Source organism: Chanodichthys erythropterus, chromosome 23 (assembly GCF_024489055.1).
Source record: "Chanodichthys erythropterus isolate Z2021 chromosome 23, ASM2448905v1, whole genome shotgun sequence".
Classification (NCBI taxonomy): Eukaryota; Metazoa; Chordata; class Actinopteri; order Cypriniformes; family Xenocyprididae; genus Chanodichthys; species Chanodichthys erythropterus.
The window spans coordinates 19,792,332-19,810,608 of record NC_090243.1 but is presented as its reverse complement, the minus strand read 5'-3'; the positions used below and the strand labels follow the sequence as shown (position 1 = coordinate 19,810,608).

At 38.6% G+C, this 18,277-nt stretch overlaps 3 gene segments (V, D, J or C); all 3 read left to right on the top strand.

Moving 5' to 3' along the window:
* Window positions 1-1,739: 1,739 nt before the first annotated feature.
* Window positions 1,740-2,336, top strand: LOC137013997 (Ig kappa chain V region S211-like). The segment is given in 2 exon segments: window positions 1,740-1,898; window positions 1,988-2,336. Coding segments are annotated over 2 exon segments (366 nt in total).
* An 8,049-nt stretch (window positions 2,337-10,385) lies between these two features.
* LOC137013996 (immunoglobulin kappa variable 1-8-like) lies at window positions 10,386-11,037 on the top strand. The segment is given in 2 exon segments: window positions 10,386-10,573; window positions 10,682-11,037. Coding segments are annotated over 2 exon segments (435 nt in total).
* Window positions 11,038-13,873: 2,836 nt separating this feature from the next.
* Window positions 13,874-14,414, top strand: LOC137013730 (Ig kappa chain V-III region PC 7210-like). The segment is given in 3 exon segments: window positions 13,874-13,922; window positions 14,012-14,299; window positions 14,365-14,414. Coding segments are annotated over 3 exon segments (387 nt in total).
* The last annotated feature ends 3,863 nt before the right edge of the window (window positions 14,415-18,277 follow it).

Below are 18,277 nucleotides of genomic sequence, written 5' to 3'. Positions count from 1 at the left end.
ACACACACACACACACACACACAGACACAGACACAGACACACACACACACACACACACACACACACACACACACACACACACTAACTATTAAAACTAAAACTTTTCAAATGTATCAAAAGTAAAGACACATTCAGATCTGAAGAAGACTTCAGATGCCTCAACTCCTGTGGAGATATGACCCCAACCCCCTGCAAGGACCCCAAACTCTGGATCAACATGCACCAGTGCTAAATTTTTCTATATATCCTAATCATTTGTTAACATATTTTCATAACTTCAGTAAGCACATTGTTTCTTCCATAATTTAATACATTGTTTAAATTAATAAATTGTTAGCTAACTGGGTGATTTGTATATACATTTCTGAAATTGCACAACTTGCACACTCTGATACCAGATTATTGAAACGTTGACATGCACTCCCTGTAAAGCTGCTTTGAAACAATGCATATTGTGAAAAGCACTATACAAATAAATGTGAATTGAATTGAATAATGTTATGTAGACTAAATCAGCATAAGATGTTTTTGTGTGAGAGCCCAGTGAATTACCAGAAAGGTTTTGATGAAGACATCTAAGCAATGTCGTAAAACCATTAACACAAACACAGAGGATCCCCCCACCGGGTTGACTCAGAATCACCTTTACTGTGAGTTAAATAAATGTTTTTCATTCTTTTGTCTTTTTAACATAGATCATATCGGTGAGTTTGGAAACACAGATACAGATGCTCCAGAAAGAACATCTCCCAAACAACACCTATTCTGGGGTGTGTGGTTAATGAGGACTCTTTGGCTTGATGAATATTTCTGATTCTTTGTCTTAGGAACTAACATTAATCTATAGTTTTGGTAATACTGATCATCCTATGGTGACAACACACACACACACACACACACACACACACACACACACAGTTGTTCTAAAAAAGAACATGCCCAGACATGTAATTTTAAATAAATATAGCCAGTGTGTAGTAGGGGTAATACATCCTTAATGTCTTGACTCAGATATTCTGACTCAATTAACATATACCCCTTTGACCCCAAACAGCACTGATTTTAACACTGAGGTGTGAAATTTGCTAGGGTGACTTCCACCCCACAATCAAAGGAAAAACATGGCAACCATCAGTTCCCAACAGACTGAAAGGAGCCAGATACCCAGGATTCACCAAAGTGTCATAAAAATGCCAAATCTGGGGCTGAGATACAACCACCATAAATTTACCCATATATCTAACTATAAATCCAACTCACTCTATATCTCATTGACACTCTTGACCTGCCAATCAGGGGACAACAGCTATAAATTCAGCCATAAAAAACAACCATTGACAACCACTGACCTGCCAATCAAGGCTCACAGCCCTCATAAAACATATTTGACATCCACTGTCCAGCCAGCTTGACTGACAACACACAGAAATTTGGGTCATAAATTAGGGTAATAAATCATCATTCTGACACAGTGTATATGATACTCTACTATCCACTCCTCCTCAGAGAGAGTCAGGCTGCTGCTCCAGCTGTACAGACCGTCCTTCTCCAGGAGCCCAGCGCTGCTCTCCTGAGACCTGCTGCTCCCGTCCACCTTCAGCTCAGGCTCCAGTCTGACGGGAAGCCCTTGTTGGCCACACACACCAGTGTCGCTGTGTTCAGAGAGGAGTCATCATCACTAGATGTTCACTTCAGTATTGATTTTTGTGTATGTTAATGAGTGACTGTCTTCAGGTAAATGATCTGGAGTGTGTTTGCATATTGATCAGATGCTTCAGTGCTCTGAGAGTGTTTATAGTGCTGTGAGTTTAACACTTCATCACTGACACACACAACAATCTTCATCAACATGACCTTCATCATCATCTTCATCTGGACTCTCACAGCGTTTGCTCAAGGTTTGTGGAGCACAAGATTGATATCAATTCATTTCTTCAAGTATATTGTCAAAGTTTTGAGTTGATTTTCTTCTTGTTGTGTGTTTCAGAGTGTAGAGGACAGATCACCGTCACTCAGAGTCCCTCAATGACAGCAGCTCAACCAGGACAAACTGTGAACCTCAACTGTAAAACCAGCAGTAATGTGTATGGTGGTAATTATTTATTCTGGTACTTACAGAAACCTGGAGAAGCTCCTAAACTCCTGATTCGTTATGCAAGCACCCTCCAGTCAGGAACTCCATCTAGATTCAGTGGCAGTGGATCTAACAGTGATTTCACTCTGACCATCAGTGGAGTCCAGACTGAAGATGCTGGACATTATTACTGTCAGAGTTACCACAGTAGTTATGTGTTCACACAGTGATAAAGAGTCGTACAAAAACCTCCGTCAGTCAGAGTCACAGTGACTGAACTGATACTGCAGCTGCTCAAAGGAGGATCTGAAACAACATCGTCACACAAACATCTGAAATAAAATCATCTAAATTAATCTGCCACTCTTAATAATTATAGAGTTCAGAAAGAGATTTTGTGCTCTTATAGATCAGTCACACGTTTGAGATCTGAGTGATTTCAGCTGCTGCCTTTTATTAATAATAGATGTTAATTTTCATAATTCTCCATGGTTATTTGATTTGAGTATCTCATCCTAACATGTCATTTGTTCACTATACACTGTATTCATACTATATACTGCAGACAGTGAGAGTTTTATATCAGCTGCTGTTTTAATTGTAAGTAGTATTTAACCTACACCAACTGACAAAAAGTTTGATTGATGACATTTAACCTGACCTTTGACCTGACCTATGACACTTACGACCTTATGAATTATGATATTAGCCCTCGGGATATTACCCCTCCCTCTAAGGTTGACCTTTGACATGGGGTATGATGAATGTGTCCATTGATTCCCGGGGGTTTTTGAAATACCTCAGACGTTGATCTGTAGGTCATTAATGATGTGGAACAAATTGATAATTTTTGAACTATGACCGTGCAAATTGGACATCCTGAGGTTAATTTTCGGGGTTGAGGGTAACACATGTGTTGAGCAGATTTATTGAGCAGATATCTGCATTCTGGCTCATCTCTGCGTATGTGACAAAAATAAGATTTTAATGAAGAAACAGCCAGATCAAAATAACAAAAGAATAAACATGGTACATTTTATAAAATAGAACACACACACACACACACACACACACACATACACGCATTTCAAAAAGTGAAAAACATTCATATCTCCAAAAGATTATAACACGCCGAATAATAAAAAACAAAATTTATTTTTACTAAATTTACTGAAACTGATTATTATTTATATAAAAACTTCAAAGATGTCAGAATGGGTTAACAATTGCTTTTAGTTTGAAATATAAAACACCCAAAATGTGGACATATAAGTAAAGGTATATTCATTTTAACAAGGCCATCACAAAAGGAATTTTATGTGTAGACATGTCCAGACATGTTGGGGTTTCCATGGTTTATGTAGGGTTTACATAGACTTTTTTAGTTTTCTGTATAATCTGTCCCCATGTACCGTAGTAAACGTTTTCTTCTTTATATTTTCAAAAATATCATTTTGTATAATTTCAAAAGGTGTTTTGCAAATGGGGGGTGCATTTTGGTAGTTAATTAAAAAAAATCAAAAAAAAAAATTGCTTTTAGTTTATACTGAAATCTAAATCTCTCTCTCTCTCTCTCTCACACACACACACACACACACACACACACACACACACGCACACACACACACACACACACACACACACAAACACACACACAGAGCCTTGCATAAGACTCAAAAGTGAAAAACATTTGTATCTCCAAAAGTCTCTAGCAGACTGAATAATAAAAACACTTACTAAATTTACTGAGACTTAGTTTATAATAAAATTAAATTAAATTAAAATTAAAATATCTTACAGTTTTCAGTGAGTAGGGTAAAGTGTTCCTTCTTGATGTCCTTAACACTAAATGGTTTTCTCATTGTCTCTCCAAGTTACTTGCAACAATGCATGATAGTGTCAGAGACAGAGGGGGGAGAGCACCCAGCCAGCAATGACATGTGGGGCCCAGATGAGGGCTTCATGGGCGGCAAATGTGGGCCCCATTATGGGCTTGCACCCGGGATCCACATTGGGGCAAGCCGTGGAAGCCCAGACGTACTAAAAGTGGGACCTGTAAGGGTACTGCATGGGTCTTAATTGGGCAATTCATGTCAGACCCATTTGGGCCCCACCTGCCCAAAGGGGTCCAAAGTGGGCTTTGCAACATGGCTACACAGATGGGCTTTAAATGGGATCTGTAAGAGTCTTATGTGGGTCCTAACTGGGCAATTCATGCCAAACCCATTTGGGCCCCACCTGCCCAAAGGGGTTTAAAGTGGGCTTGCACCCGGGATCCACATGGGGGCCAGCCGTGGATGCCCAGATGGGTTTTAAGTGGGATCTGTAAGGGTCTTATGTGGGTCCTAACTGGGCAATTCATGCCAAACCCATTTGGGGCCCACCAGTCTGAAGGGGTTTAAAGTGGGCTTGCACCCAGGATCCACATGAGGGCCAGCCGTGGATGCCCAGGTGGGTTTTAAGTGGGATCTGTAAGGGTCTTATGTGGGTCCTAACTGGGCAATTCATGCCAAACCCATTTGGGGCCCACCAGTCTGAAGGGGTTTAAAGTGGGCTTGCACCCAGGATCCACATGGGGGCCAGCCGTGGATGCCCAGATGGGTTTTAAGTGGGATCTGTAAGGGTCTTATGTGGGTCCTAACTGGGCAATTCATGCCAAACCCATTTGGGGCCCACCAGTCTGAAGGGGTTTAAAGTGGGCTTGCACCCAGGATCCACATGGGGGCCAGCCGTGGATGCCCAGATGGGTTTTAAGTGGGATCTGTAAGGGTCTTATGTGGGTCCTAACTGGGCAATTCATGCCAAACCCATTTGGGGCCCACCAGTCTGAAGGGGTTTAAAGTGGGCTTGCACCCAGGATCCACATGAGGGCCAGCCGTGGATGCCCAGGTGGGTTTTAAGTGGGATCTGTAAGGGTCTTATGTGGGTCTTAACCGGGCAATTCATGACAGACCCATTTGGGCCCCACCTGCCTAAAGGGGTTTAAAGTGGGTATGCACCAGGATTCAACCGTGAATGCCCATATGGGCTTAAAGTGGGCTCTGTAAGGATCTTATGTTGGTCCTAACTGGGCAATTCATGCAAGGTAAGCCCAACCATCCATTTAAGGAAACAATCTAAGAAAAATTAAAAATGAAGAATGAATGTAAGTACAAGATAAATACAAGACACTTGATGCTTTGAACTGCAAGAAATATATTAAATTGAACAACAAAAATTATCTTTAAAAAACAATGTCACAACATACGGTAAACTAAAAAATATATTTTAAAAAAATCTCTGAAAAAAACCCCTCCAAAAATACAATACAAAATACACTCATTATATAATACATTGTACAACAAACATAATCTTTAACAATTAAAATTTTACAACGTACTGGTAAATAAAAAAATATATATATATATATTTTTTAAAAATGTCTGAAAAAAAGAAAACAAAACATCTCTCCAAAAAATACATCCAAAACAGTCATGGCGTTTTTGTTGTCGATGTTCTTTTTTACCCATAGATATATGAGCAATATCACACTCGTAGCCGTGCGATATGGATGTATATCAGCACTCTGTGATTCGTCCGTAGGTAATCACTGCGTGCTGATATACAGCCATATCGCACGGCTACGAGTGTGATATTGCGTTTATACAACAGTTCGACGGCAGGACTTCGGTAAAGTTGGTTTTATATTCGCACATTCGGACTTATGATAAATTCAAACTTTCCAATAAATGTGCAATAAATTATCCCATACGGTAAAAAAAATTATTTTCAAATATATTTTTAAATATATTTCAAAACATACAAAAAATGGCCAAAAAATATATTCGCTATAAATATATTTTCACATATAAATATATTTTCTAAAAATATATTTTTTGGCCATTTTTTGTATATTTTAAAAAAATATATTTTCAAATATATTTATATAAATATATTTTCCTAAAATGTATTTTTTGGCCATTTTTGTATATTTTTTAAAAATATATTTTCAAAATATATTTTACAAAAGCATTTAAAAATATATTTTGCCCTACATATATTTTAACCCAAGAAAATACATGTCACATTTGAAAAACTTTTATTTGTTGTCTATAACACGTGAACATTTGAATAAAAATCAGCAAGGAACATACTTTACAATGTTCAAAAAATTAACTTTTTTGCTTTCAAGAAGTCTCAGTTTCCCCACGTCAAATCCTCAAAGCCTCTTTGGACACATTTGGAAATCTCTTCTTGACTGTGAGACAAAAATCAGTTATTTTTTTAACTTAATGTTTCTAGTAAATTTTCCTTTCACTAAGTATTAACTTACCGTATATATGGCTGCCATGGTTTCCTCATCAAGGGCACTTCTTCTCTGTCTCTACCACTGTACTCATACAAAAGACAAAACACAATTACTGAACATCAGTACAGGTACAGAGGGCATGCACTTTGTCCTCTAACTAGTTTTGGATTTCCTGATATTTTTGTTTACACTGGAACTAAAACAATTACAGGTATACTGGATTTTAAAGATATTTAATGGGCATATTTTTAGACAGTACAGTAAAGAAACTGATGATTGAGGAGAGGTCGAATTAGCCTTTCTTTACACTTCTGCATTGCATTTTAACTTTTACAAATGAAGGGATAGTGGAATATCACAAAGTCACTCAGTTAAGCTAACTTAACAAAGGGATACTTACCCTCATGCTGTTCCAGTTGATTATGACATTCTCTTTGTCTGTGGAATACAAAGAGATATTTAGAAAAATAATCCATCTCTGTGTGTTCACGCAAGAAGGTCAAAAACCAAAGTGAACATGACGGTAATCCACATGACCTCAGTTGATTAATCAACTTCTTCTGAAGTGAAACAATAGGTGTGTTTTTGGAAAATACTGTTATGTTAAATTTGTTACATTACAGATTTGCCAACTGTCCAATATGGGCTCAAAGTCAACATGTTGTAATTTGTGATGTGTTTTAAAGCTTGAGGAATCATTTGGATGTACAGACTTTAAAATATTAGTATTTTTCTAACACACACCTAGTGTTTCACTTCAACTAGGGTCATGTTGACTATTTCATGTTTATTACTGTGAAGCTGTTTTGTATAAAGTGCCACAGAAATGAAGATGACTTGACTATGAACATTATCCTGTACCTGTGACTTGTGGTTCTCCAGCACAATCGTTGGGCTGGTGGGGCGGACAGCAAGTGGACAAGCGTCTTGACAGATGGTTTTGACCCGCACCTGTTCCAGACAGAAACAGATATTGACACAAGTGCAGAGAACATATGAATTCATAAATTACACAAATAAAATAATATAATTTGCTTAACAGTGCTTAATTTAAAAAAAAAAAAATCTACTTCTTAAAGTGTCTCATCATTCTCACCTTGTTGCTGTTGCACAAACCGTCTCTGCTTCTGCTACTGAAAATAAAAAATAGATTTTTTCAGTAATGAATGACACATGTAAACCTGTAAGTCGTGACAAATAAGCATCTTCTGTTACAAGCAACTTACTGAATCACTGGCTCAACTGGATAATCGAAAACAGCTTGTCATTCAGCAGAAAGTGAATAAAAATTATATTATAGTAAGGCTATTAATAATGACAATAATAATAGTAGAAAAATTGAGCGTATGAAATGCCATTAATGCCAAACCAGCATATGCCTGAACTTTAATAACGAGAAAATAACGTGTGCCTAATTAACAAGTTTAGTAAAACATTAAATTTAGCCCCCCCCCCAAAAAAACTTATGTTACAGGCGACTATCAGTGACAGGAGCATCATAGATCGACAACAGCAGGCAGCACGGTCTCCCAAACACTCTACAGCTGAAATAAATAAAAAAATATTAAACATTTTTTGTGTGTAACGTTAGTTTTCACTAGTGTCCAAATTAAAAACAACTAACTTTATAACGGAAATCTGAAAATATCAAATGCGTCTCATGTGAGCAAATAAACAAACAGGGCATTAATTTGACAAATAAAGTTAAAAAAAAAAAACCTTGACAATAAAACATTATACATTCAAAGTAGCAATGAACATTACATATGTGAAAAATGACGACTAAAAATAAAGTTATAACGTTAGCTCTTACCTTTTACTCCGAGAACTTCCGGTTGACTGACGACCGTTACAGTTCAAAATGACGCGCATGCGCAGTACTCCAAAAGTCCGTGAGCGCTGCTAGTGGTTTCTCATTCAAATTACGTCACAGTTAACATCCTACATCTAGCGATTTTATTAATCTATTGTATTTGATGTAGCTCTAAACGCTATATTACACTGACAATAAATTACAATTAAATAAATAAATTAATTAATTAAGTAATAGACTAAAACACACATTTGTGAGGTGCCATGATTACACAGATCTGTATTTTTTGGGAAGATATGTGAACAAAGTGTCAATGTGGAAAATATGTGTAAATTCATGTTTTTCTGTAAGTGTTTAAAATTCCTCAAACATAATGGATAGTTCGCAAGGCTTTCTTCCACGCACATTTGCATTGTCGACTGTAAGATTGAAATGTATTTTCTTGCGCCCTGAAATACATGTTTAAATATATTTTAAGTATATGAAGGTTGAAACAAAATATATTTTCAGTTTCAAAAAATATTTTGGCCAGATAAAATATTTTTTTTACCGTATGGGAATGTTTGCAAATTTTAAGCAGTGACATATATTGACAACCAACAATTGTCAACTTACAACATTTTTCACAGCCGATCAAAATAGGCAAGTATTGTTTTAATGGCATATTTACTTGTGAATGTCCACTGAATGTCCAATGTAGTGTGATTAACAAGGCTATTGAATACGGATGTCTGAATAGGCCAATTTCACACTTCCGGGTTTTTGGCTTCCGGAACGATCCACGCAGTGTAAAAGCTTTTCCGGTTACAGTGATAGATAGCCTCGATCAGAACCAGCTCGGGAATCAAAGTCGTTTTACGAATTAAATGTCATGAAAATGTTTGAACGTTCTTGGTGAATTATTGGTGAGACTACAGAGCTCTCATTAAGAGAATAAACAACTACATTCTCGCCTAAAAACTATTAAAACTACAGTTTGTGGTACAACAAGTAGTATTTGTAAAAATTGCGGTTGATTTGGTTGGCCGCCATGACGGTCACTTCAAATGGAGTGATACAAATGGTGAAAAGATAGGAGGAGTGCTGTTATCGCTGAAATATCGCATGGCTATCAGCCAATCAGATTCGAGAACCAGACAGAACTGTTGTATAAATATATATAAGACCCATATATGTGTTCCCAGTTCAAACCCATGCCCACTTGACCCATAAAAATTCTATGCAGGACCCATATGTGCATTCCCAGTTCAAACCCATGCCCACTTGACCCATAAATATGCCATTCAAGACCCATATATGTATTCCCAGTTCAAACCCATGCCCACTTGACCCATAAATATGCCATTCAAGACCCATATATGTGTTCCCAGTTCAAACCCATGCCCACTTGGCTCATAAAAATTCTATGCAGGACCCATATGTGCATTCCCAGTTCAAACCCATGCCCATTTGGCCCATAAATATGCCATTCAAGACCCATATATGTGTTCCCAGTTCAAACCCATGCCCATTTGGCCCATAAATATGCCATTCAAGACCCATATATGTGTTCCCAGATCAAACCCATGCCCACTTGGCTCATAAATACGTCATGCAAGACCCATATATGTGTTCCCAGTTCAAACCCATGCCCACTTGGCCCATGCCTGTCCCTTGTGGGGCCCATGTAATCAGCTCATATGGGCTTCCTATGTGGGACTCGTAGTACAAAACCTACATGGGACCCGCTGATTTCACCCAGCCAAAGCCCATGCCCACACAGTACCCATCGAACCCGTAGTTAACGCATCTGGGCCCCACGTGTCATTGCTGGCTGGGCTGTTTTTCACATGGCCTACTATATAGTAAAGAAGTATTTGCAGTGACAGTCTTCATGAATGAACCATTGAATCATTCCCTCAAATGACTCATTCAAAGCACTGATTCATTTTAGACACTTTATTCTACTGTGACTTCAATTGGAAATATTTCAGTTGGCCATACAAAGAAACTGTGAAAATTAAAATTACTAAAATGTAAGTTACTCAATAATAGCTTCTTGTTTATTAAACTGTTTTACAGTAAAAGCAAAATCACATTCACAATCATGATGTTGGTTTGATAATTAGAAAAACATCTTGCTCATGTGATGTTGCTTTATATCAGTAAAGGATTTTAACATGAACTTGAAATCTCAATGAACTCACATTAAACCATCTTAAACCTGTCACTGCTGAAGCGTTTGCATAGAGAGAGTGTTTTACATGAGCGACACACGCTTCAGTGCTCTGCATGTGTTTATAACTCTGTCAAACATCAAACATGATCAACAACTGTTTTTCACTAGAACTGAACCTACAACCAACAAAAATGACTTTCAGCACCATATTGATCTGGACGCTGGCAGTATTATGTCGAGGTTTGTGTCAGTCAAGATTACAGACATTATTTACTTGTTATTTTTATGTGTTGTGAAGATATATGGTTGTAAAAGTGTTTGTGATTTCTAATCTTTCTCTCTTGTCAGAATCTGTTGGTCAGGTGACAGTGACTCAAACTCCCTCAGAGCTGCTCTCTCAAACTGGACAATCAGTCACTGTGACCTGTAAAACTAGCAGTGGTCCAACCTGTTGTTGTAGTGGCAAACAGTGTTTTAGCTGGTACTTACAGAAACCTGGAGAAACTCCTAAAGTCCTGATTTATGGAACAAGCACCCTCCAGTCAGGAACTCCATCTAGATTCAGTGGCAGTGGATCTAACAGTGATTTCACTCTGACCATCAGTGGAGTCCAGACTGAAGATGCTGGACATTATTACTGTCAGAGTTATCACTACATCAGCAGTCAATATGTGTTCACACAGTGATAAAGAGTCGTACAAAAACCTCCGTCAGTCAGAGTCACAGTGACTGAACTGATACTGCAGCTGCTCACACACTTTCACACACTTTCACACACACTCAACAGTGAAGATTTTCATAAATATTAAATTATATATAACACATTCAAGTTTTTTCACATGGTAAATACTTAAACTATAACACTTTTTATCTTATTAAATGAATCTAACACTGTATCTGTGAGGTTCATAATTTGGCCGCATGTTCTCGTTTCATCATGTATCTGCAGGTGTTTTCATGCTCCATTGAGTGAAGTTTATTTATGAAATATGAGCTAAAGCCCTGCAGCAGATCTCCTCTGAACACTGCCATCTCCTCACACAGGCCGGCCGCTCCGTGTGTCCTCACAGTGTCTCCATCCACTCCTGCTGCTCCAGCTGCTCTCCTGAGACCTGCTGCTCCCGTCCACCTTCAGCTCAGGCTCCAGTCTGACGGGAAGCCCTTGTTGGCCACACACACCAGTGTCGCTGTGTTCAGAGAGGAGATCTCTGCGCTGACGCTCACAGAGAAATGACACTGACCAGTGGCTTTCCTTTAGGATTCATGAGAAAACTGGGAGAAATTCTCCAACAGCGAGAGAAACGACATGAAGAAGGAAATCACATCATTATTCCATAAACACATTAATGCTCACAAACTCCTGTATAAATGAAAAGAGAAAACGTTCAGAATATGGTTCACATTCTGGTAAATATGCTCACTGATTATGAAATAACTTAAAAAGGAAAATATAACTGATCAAACTGATACTTGAGATGTTGAGATGTTCCTAAAATACGATGCAATAATCACGTTTAAAGCCATAAAGTGTATTTAAGATGAAGAAACCTTCATTTAACACAATTCTGCCACCATATTTTATTTTCACCTTTTTATATCTTCAATTTAATATACTTCACCAGCTAACACATTTTTGTTCCAAGAACGTTTTCCTCCAACGTTATGAGAACATTTAAAACTCTTCTGCAAACAATGTATAAATAATGTTTTTGTGCTAACCTTTTGAGAACTTTATTAAAGACCAGATAACGTTGAACAAACACTCTATTAATGTTACTGGAAGAACGTTTGTTCATAACTTTGAGAGAACATTGCCAGAACGTTAGCCAAAGTTACGAGAGCGTTGACTGTTAGCTGTAGGAGCTTGTTGGAGTTCACTGAGAGAGCTCCACTGATCGGAGAAAGAGCTTTACCAAATCACCAAACAAATAACTAATCTAAGCACATATATGCAGTATAAAGCAGTAGTGCAGTTATAGTCCACAATAATCACAAGACTGGAATACTGTGTTTCACTCACACACCCTTCTGATGAAACTGACCATCCTTTCCTCACTTTCTCCTCAACTGAAACTTTGTGCACAATGGTGCAAATACCAGTAAATTGACTAGCACAAACCTTAGTAAATCACCTTGCGTGATTCATTTAAATATTCTCCTCCCATAAATTTTGTGTCTGAAAGGAAACTCCTACAAATGCATGTGCAATAATGTCAGGTGCAGAAATAACTGTCCTCACGCTTTTCAGCTCTAATTTTTCACTGCGTGTCTTTAGTAAATCCTGACAGTAGTGTTTAAACACCAAAAGAGGGTTTGCGCTTGAGCTAGCTGTTAGTAAATCTGCCCCTTACTGTGATCTGATCTGTGACGGACGGGTTTGACTCAACTAGAATCAGAGAAACTGAGAGAGTAAACTGATATCAGATCAAACAACCATAGCTTGTTTTTTTTTTTGTTTTTTTTTTTGTGTATCAAACTCTGCACTGGTCTGAACCTTCTCTGTGACCTCTGACCCCTCCAGCGTCCAGCTCACCTGCGCCCCCTGCATGTAAGGGAATATGTGTGTGTTTTGGTTCAATGTTGTGATCACGTTATCTGACATGACACAGTTCAGAAAGTCTCAGAGAAGGTCTGATGATGTTCTTCCTACAGAATAAACTCGACCTGTATTCAACCCCTGATGTGTTTTATACACGTTTGTTTCTCACAGCTATAGAAAGTGTTTCTGGATTGATGTTTCTGAGCTGTAAAGGATCCCAAAGACAATTCAAGCTACATGCTAAACTTATTATGTTAACTTATTGTGCTAGAGAGTGTACATGTGCATTAAAGCTATCCAAAGGCCAAGTGTTTGTCTTATGTTGGCCATATACCCTGTTAAGTAAACTTTGCAGGGCTTGTACCCTTTGGCTCAAACAATGACTTTAGGTCAGAACTAAAGTACTGTTTGTGACTTTTGCAGCCGTTACAGTTACACACACAGGAGCCCGACTGAATAATTCATCACTGTATTAACTGTCCTTGTTAATAACTGTCCGATCCTGTTCTTCAGTGTGTCTGTCTGTTCACACCGCCCTCTAGTGGCACAGTGATGTAGTGCAAGATAACATGAATAAAACTGTTGAAGGGTTTCTGTCATCAGTACAGCTGTGATCACCTGCGGTCTTGTACCTGCAGCCGAATTACAGTCGAGCTGATGATCACTAAAGCACTTTTGCTCATGTGATTTTGCTTAGATGATGATAAGTTTCATCTACATTTCATTTTCACACAGTATTTTTTCACATGTGGTTTGAATTGTTCTAAGTTTTATGCTACATTTTTAAAGTTCACACTTATTGATGATTACATGATCCATATTTGATGTTGTGATTGACAGGATGAGATGAACGAGCTCCTCCTGAACCTTCATTTAGAGCCTCATTTAAATACAGAATGAGTTCATTTGCATATTGATCAGATGCTTCAGTGCTCTGAGAGTGTTTATAGTGCTGTGAGTTTAACACTTCATCACTGACACACACAACAATCTTCATCAACATGACCTTCATCATCATCTTCATCTGGACTCTCACAGCGTTTGCTCAAGGTTTGTGGAGCACAAGATTGATATCAATTCATTTCTTCAAGTATATTGTCAAAGTTTTGAGTTGATTTTCTTCTTGTTGTGTGTTTCAGAGTGTAGAGGACAGATCACCGTCACTCAGAGTCCCTCAATGACAGCAGCTCAACCAGGACAAACTGTGAACATCAACTGTAAAACCAGCAGAGATGCGCTCATTTGGAACGGGATATACTATTTCAGCTGGTACTTACAGAAACCTGGAGAAGCTCCTAAACTCCTGATTTATTATACAAACCGCCTCCAGTCAGGAACTCCATCTAGATTCAGTGGCAGTGGATCTAACAGTGATTTCACTCTGACCATCAGTGGAGTCCAGACTGAAGATGCTGGACATTATTACTGTCAGAGTTTTAATTGCAGAACAGATTCTAGTGGTCTTTGTGTGGGTGATTTTGTGTTCACACAGTGATAAAGAGTCGTACAAAAACCTCCGTCAGTCAGAGTCACAGTGACTGAACTGATACTGCAGCTGCTCAAAGGAGGATCTGAAACAACATCGTCACACAAACATCAGAAATAAAATCATCTAAATTAATCTGCCACTCTTAATAATTATAGAGGTCAGAAAGAGATTTTGTGCTCTTATAGATCAGTCACACGTTTGAGATCTGACTGATTTCAGTTGTCGCCTTTTATTAATAATAGATGTTAATTTTCATAATTAACTGATTTTTTAACTGATTTTTTATTGAAAACTTGTTTACTAAACTGGTATCTGATGATAACATGAGCTGATAAACCTCAGTGTAACTGATGAATATGAACAAACCTCTGATCCAATGGAGAGAAACTGGAACAGGAGAAACTTCTTCAGCTGGTCCTTACAGAAACCTGGAGAAGCTCCTGAACTCCTGATTTATTCCACAAACTGCCTCAACAGTGTCATTTACTGAAGTCAAACAGTGAATCTGAGCGAGTTAAACTCATATTTCATCATCAGGTGGAGTGATTGTGTTTCTCTCAGAATAGAGCAGATGTTCATCGTCCTCAGAGGAGTTTGATGATCCTGTGACTCCAGAAACACTCAAAATAACTATTGAGCAGAAAAACATGTAGAAAAAACTCAAATCAAATCAAACTTTATTTATAAAGCACTTAAAAACAACCAAAGTTGACCAAAGTGCTGTACAGAAAAATATATAAAACATAAAATACTCAACTCATACAAGACATAAAAACAAAAACAAATTAAGAAACAAATGTCAAAATCAGTCAAAGGCCAAAGAGAAAAGGTGGGTTTTAAGAAGTGACTTAAAAGAAGACAATGAAGAGGCCCGTCTAACGGGCAGAGGCAGATCATTCCACAGTTTAGGAGCTGCTACAGCAAAGGCACGGATCCCTCTGAGCATCCGTTTGTTTTGGGCACATTCAGGAGCAGCTGATCAGCTGACCTGAGAGAACGGGTGGGTGTATAAGGGTGTAGCAGCTCAGAAACGTAGGGTGGAGCAAGACCATTTAGAGATTTAAAAACAAATAAGAGAATTTGAAAATGGATCCTAAAATGTATGGGCAGCCAGTGAAGTGAGGCTAAAATAGGGGAAATGTGCTCGTATTTGTGTTAACAGACGTGCTGCAGCGTTTTGAACCATCTGCAGACGAGCAACAGAAGACCCACTAACCCCCACATACAGTGCGTTACAGTAATCCAGCCGAGTGGTAACAAAGGCGTGGATTACTGTCTCAAAGTGTTGCCTCGAAAGAAATGGCTTTACTTTGGCCAGCTGCCTCAAGTGAAAAAAGCTTGATTTAATGACTGCCCTGATCTGACTGTCAAGCTTGAGGTCAGCGTCGATTTTAACCCCTAGGTTAGTGATTGTTTGCTTGTTGTACTGGGCCAAGGCCCCCAAATCAACAGAAGGGGTCCCAACAGTGCCACCAAAAACCATCACCTCTGTCTTTTTTACATTAAAACTTAAAAAAGTAAGAGACATCCAGGCCTGTATATCAGCAAGACACTCGAGTAACGGTCCGACAGTGTCGTTCTTTTTAAGAGGCACATAAATCATCTGCGTAAAAGTGGAAAGACATGCCATGCTTCCTGATTATTGAACCTAGTGGGAGCAAATACAAAGAGAAGAGAAGTGGGCCAAAAACTGAGCCCTGTGGGACCCCACAAGAGAGAGGAGCAGAGGAGGACTCAGAGTCACCACAACTGACACAGAAAGTCCAACCATCCAGGTAGGACCTAAACCATTCAAGTGCTAATGCTTGATGCCCACCCACTGCTCCAAACGTGAGATCAGCATTTCATGGTCCAGCAGTTAAATCAAGAAGCACAAGAATAACACAATCACCAGAGTCAGCTAAAAATATATCATTAAACACTTTTAAAAGAGCAGATTCTGTGCTGTGCAAAGTTTTAAAACCGGACTGGAACATTATTATGGGCTTTCAGAAAGGCCATTAATTGACTGCAGACTATCTTTTCAAGGATTTTTGAAAGAAAAGGTAGTTTGGAGATAGGCCTAAAATTTGCAAGATCTACAGGATCCAGACCAGGTTTTTTAATCAGAGGTTGCACTACTGCATGTTTAAAATTTTTAGGAACCACACCTGAAGACAGACTGCTATTAACAACTGCAAGAACATATGGCCCTACAGTAGGAAAGACCTCTTTAAAAAAGCCGAGGAGGAACAGCATCATGTGGAGAACCTGAGGGCTTCAAATGATCAACAGTCTCCTGAAACACAGACAAGGTCACAGGCTCAAACCTGTCAAAAACAGCAGAACAGAGGACAGGGATTGAGGGGTCATAAGCAGAAGGTGAAATAAGAGCTCTAGTGGTAGTGACCTTATCAATAAAAAGTGCATCAATACAGACTGTTTGCGGAGCATTAAGAACTGAATCAATAGTCTTAAACAAAACACGAGGCTTGTTACAGTTTGACAGAATAATTCCAGATAAATACTGTCTTTTAGCATCTTTCACAATTGTCTGATAATGACGCCAGCAGTCCCTTAGCATTTGAAGTGATACATGCAGTCTGTCCTTTTTCCATTTGCGCTCAGCTCTACGGCACTCGCGTCTGACAGCACGAGCCGTGTCATTCAACCAAGGCTCAGATTTAGTTTTAGGCTGCCTAATTTTTTGCATTTTGAAATGTAGAATCTATAAATGTTCAATAATATAAAAGCAATATCACACTTGTAATCGTGATGTTGGTCTGATATTGGGATTAAACAGCGCTCCTGTTCATCTGATGTTGCTTTATCAATAAAGGATTATATTAACATGTGAAATGTTTTGTGAAATCTCAATGAAACCACATTAAACCATCTTAAACCTGTCACTGCTGAAGCGTTTGCATAGAGAGAGTGTCAGATTTAGGTGTCATAACCGCAGTCAACCGCAGCTGATCGAGCCAGTTGTTAAAGGAATGGAGATGTGAGGATTTGTGGAGATTTTAAAGTTAACAGTGAATCCGGGCCTTTGTGTTGAACGTTACCTGATTCCACGAATAGAGGATTTATTCACATCATTGGCAGAGGGTCAACACTTCACCAAACTGAACCTCTCTAGTGCAGACTTACAAGTGCCCTTGACAGAAAAATTCACACAAATGCCTCACTATCACCACGTCAAAGAGCCTCTTCTGTTACAATCGATTACCATTTGGTTTTGCTTCGGCTCCTGCAATTTTTCAAAGAGCCATGGATCAGATTTTACAAGGCCTTCCCAATGTTCATTGCTATCTAGTGACATCTCAAGAGTGTAGACGCAGTCCTCAGTCGTCTGGATGAGTTTGGGCTGTGTGTCCAACACGAGAAATGTGAACTCTTTAAAGATTTGCTGCAGTATTTGGAGCACATCATACATGCTCAGGGTCTTCATAAGACACCAGAAAAGATCAGGACAATCGTGGATGCGTCTGCACTGAAGGACGTCAGTCAACTTTATTCATTTCTGGGACTTGTAAACTATTACAGTCGATTTATCACTAACCTTGCATCAGTGTTAGCAAGAAATTACACAAGAAAGTACTGAATTTCTACCAATATCTGTACGGGTGAAAGTTTACAACGCTTACAGACCACCGTCTGCTGACAACAATCTTCAGTCCAACAAAAGCCATTCTCCATCCATGGCTGCGGCTCTGATATAGAGAAAGACAAATACATAATTCACCTCTCTGTGTTTAAAGTCACCATGAAATCAAAATGGACAATTCTTGTTTTGTTATGGAATGTTGCAGTATTTATTATAAAAGGTTTATCAATGCACATAATTATTTTTTAATATTCAGCTAAGTTTTTAAAGTTCACACTTATATTTGATGTTGTGATTGACAGGATGAGATGAACGAGCTCCTCCTGAACC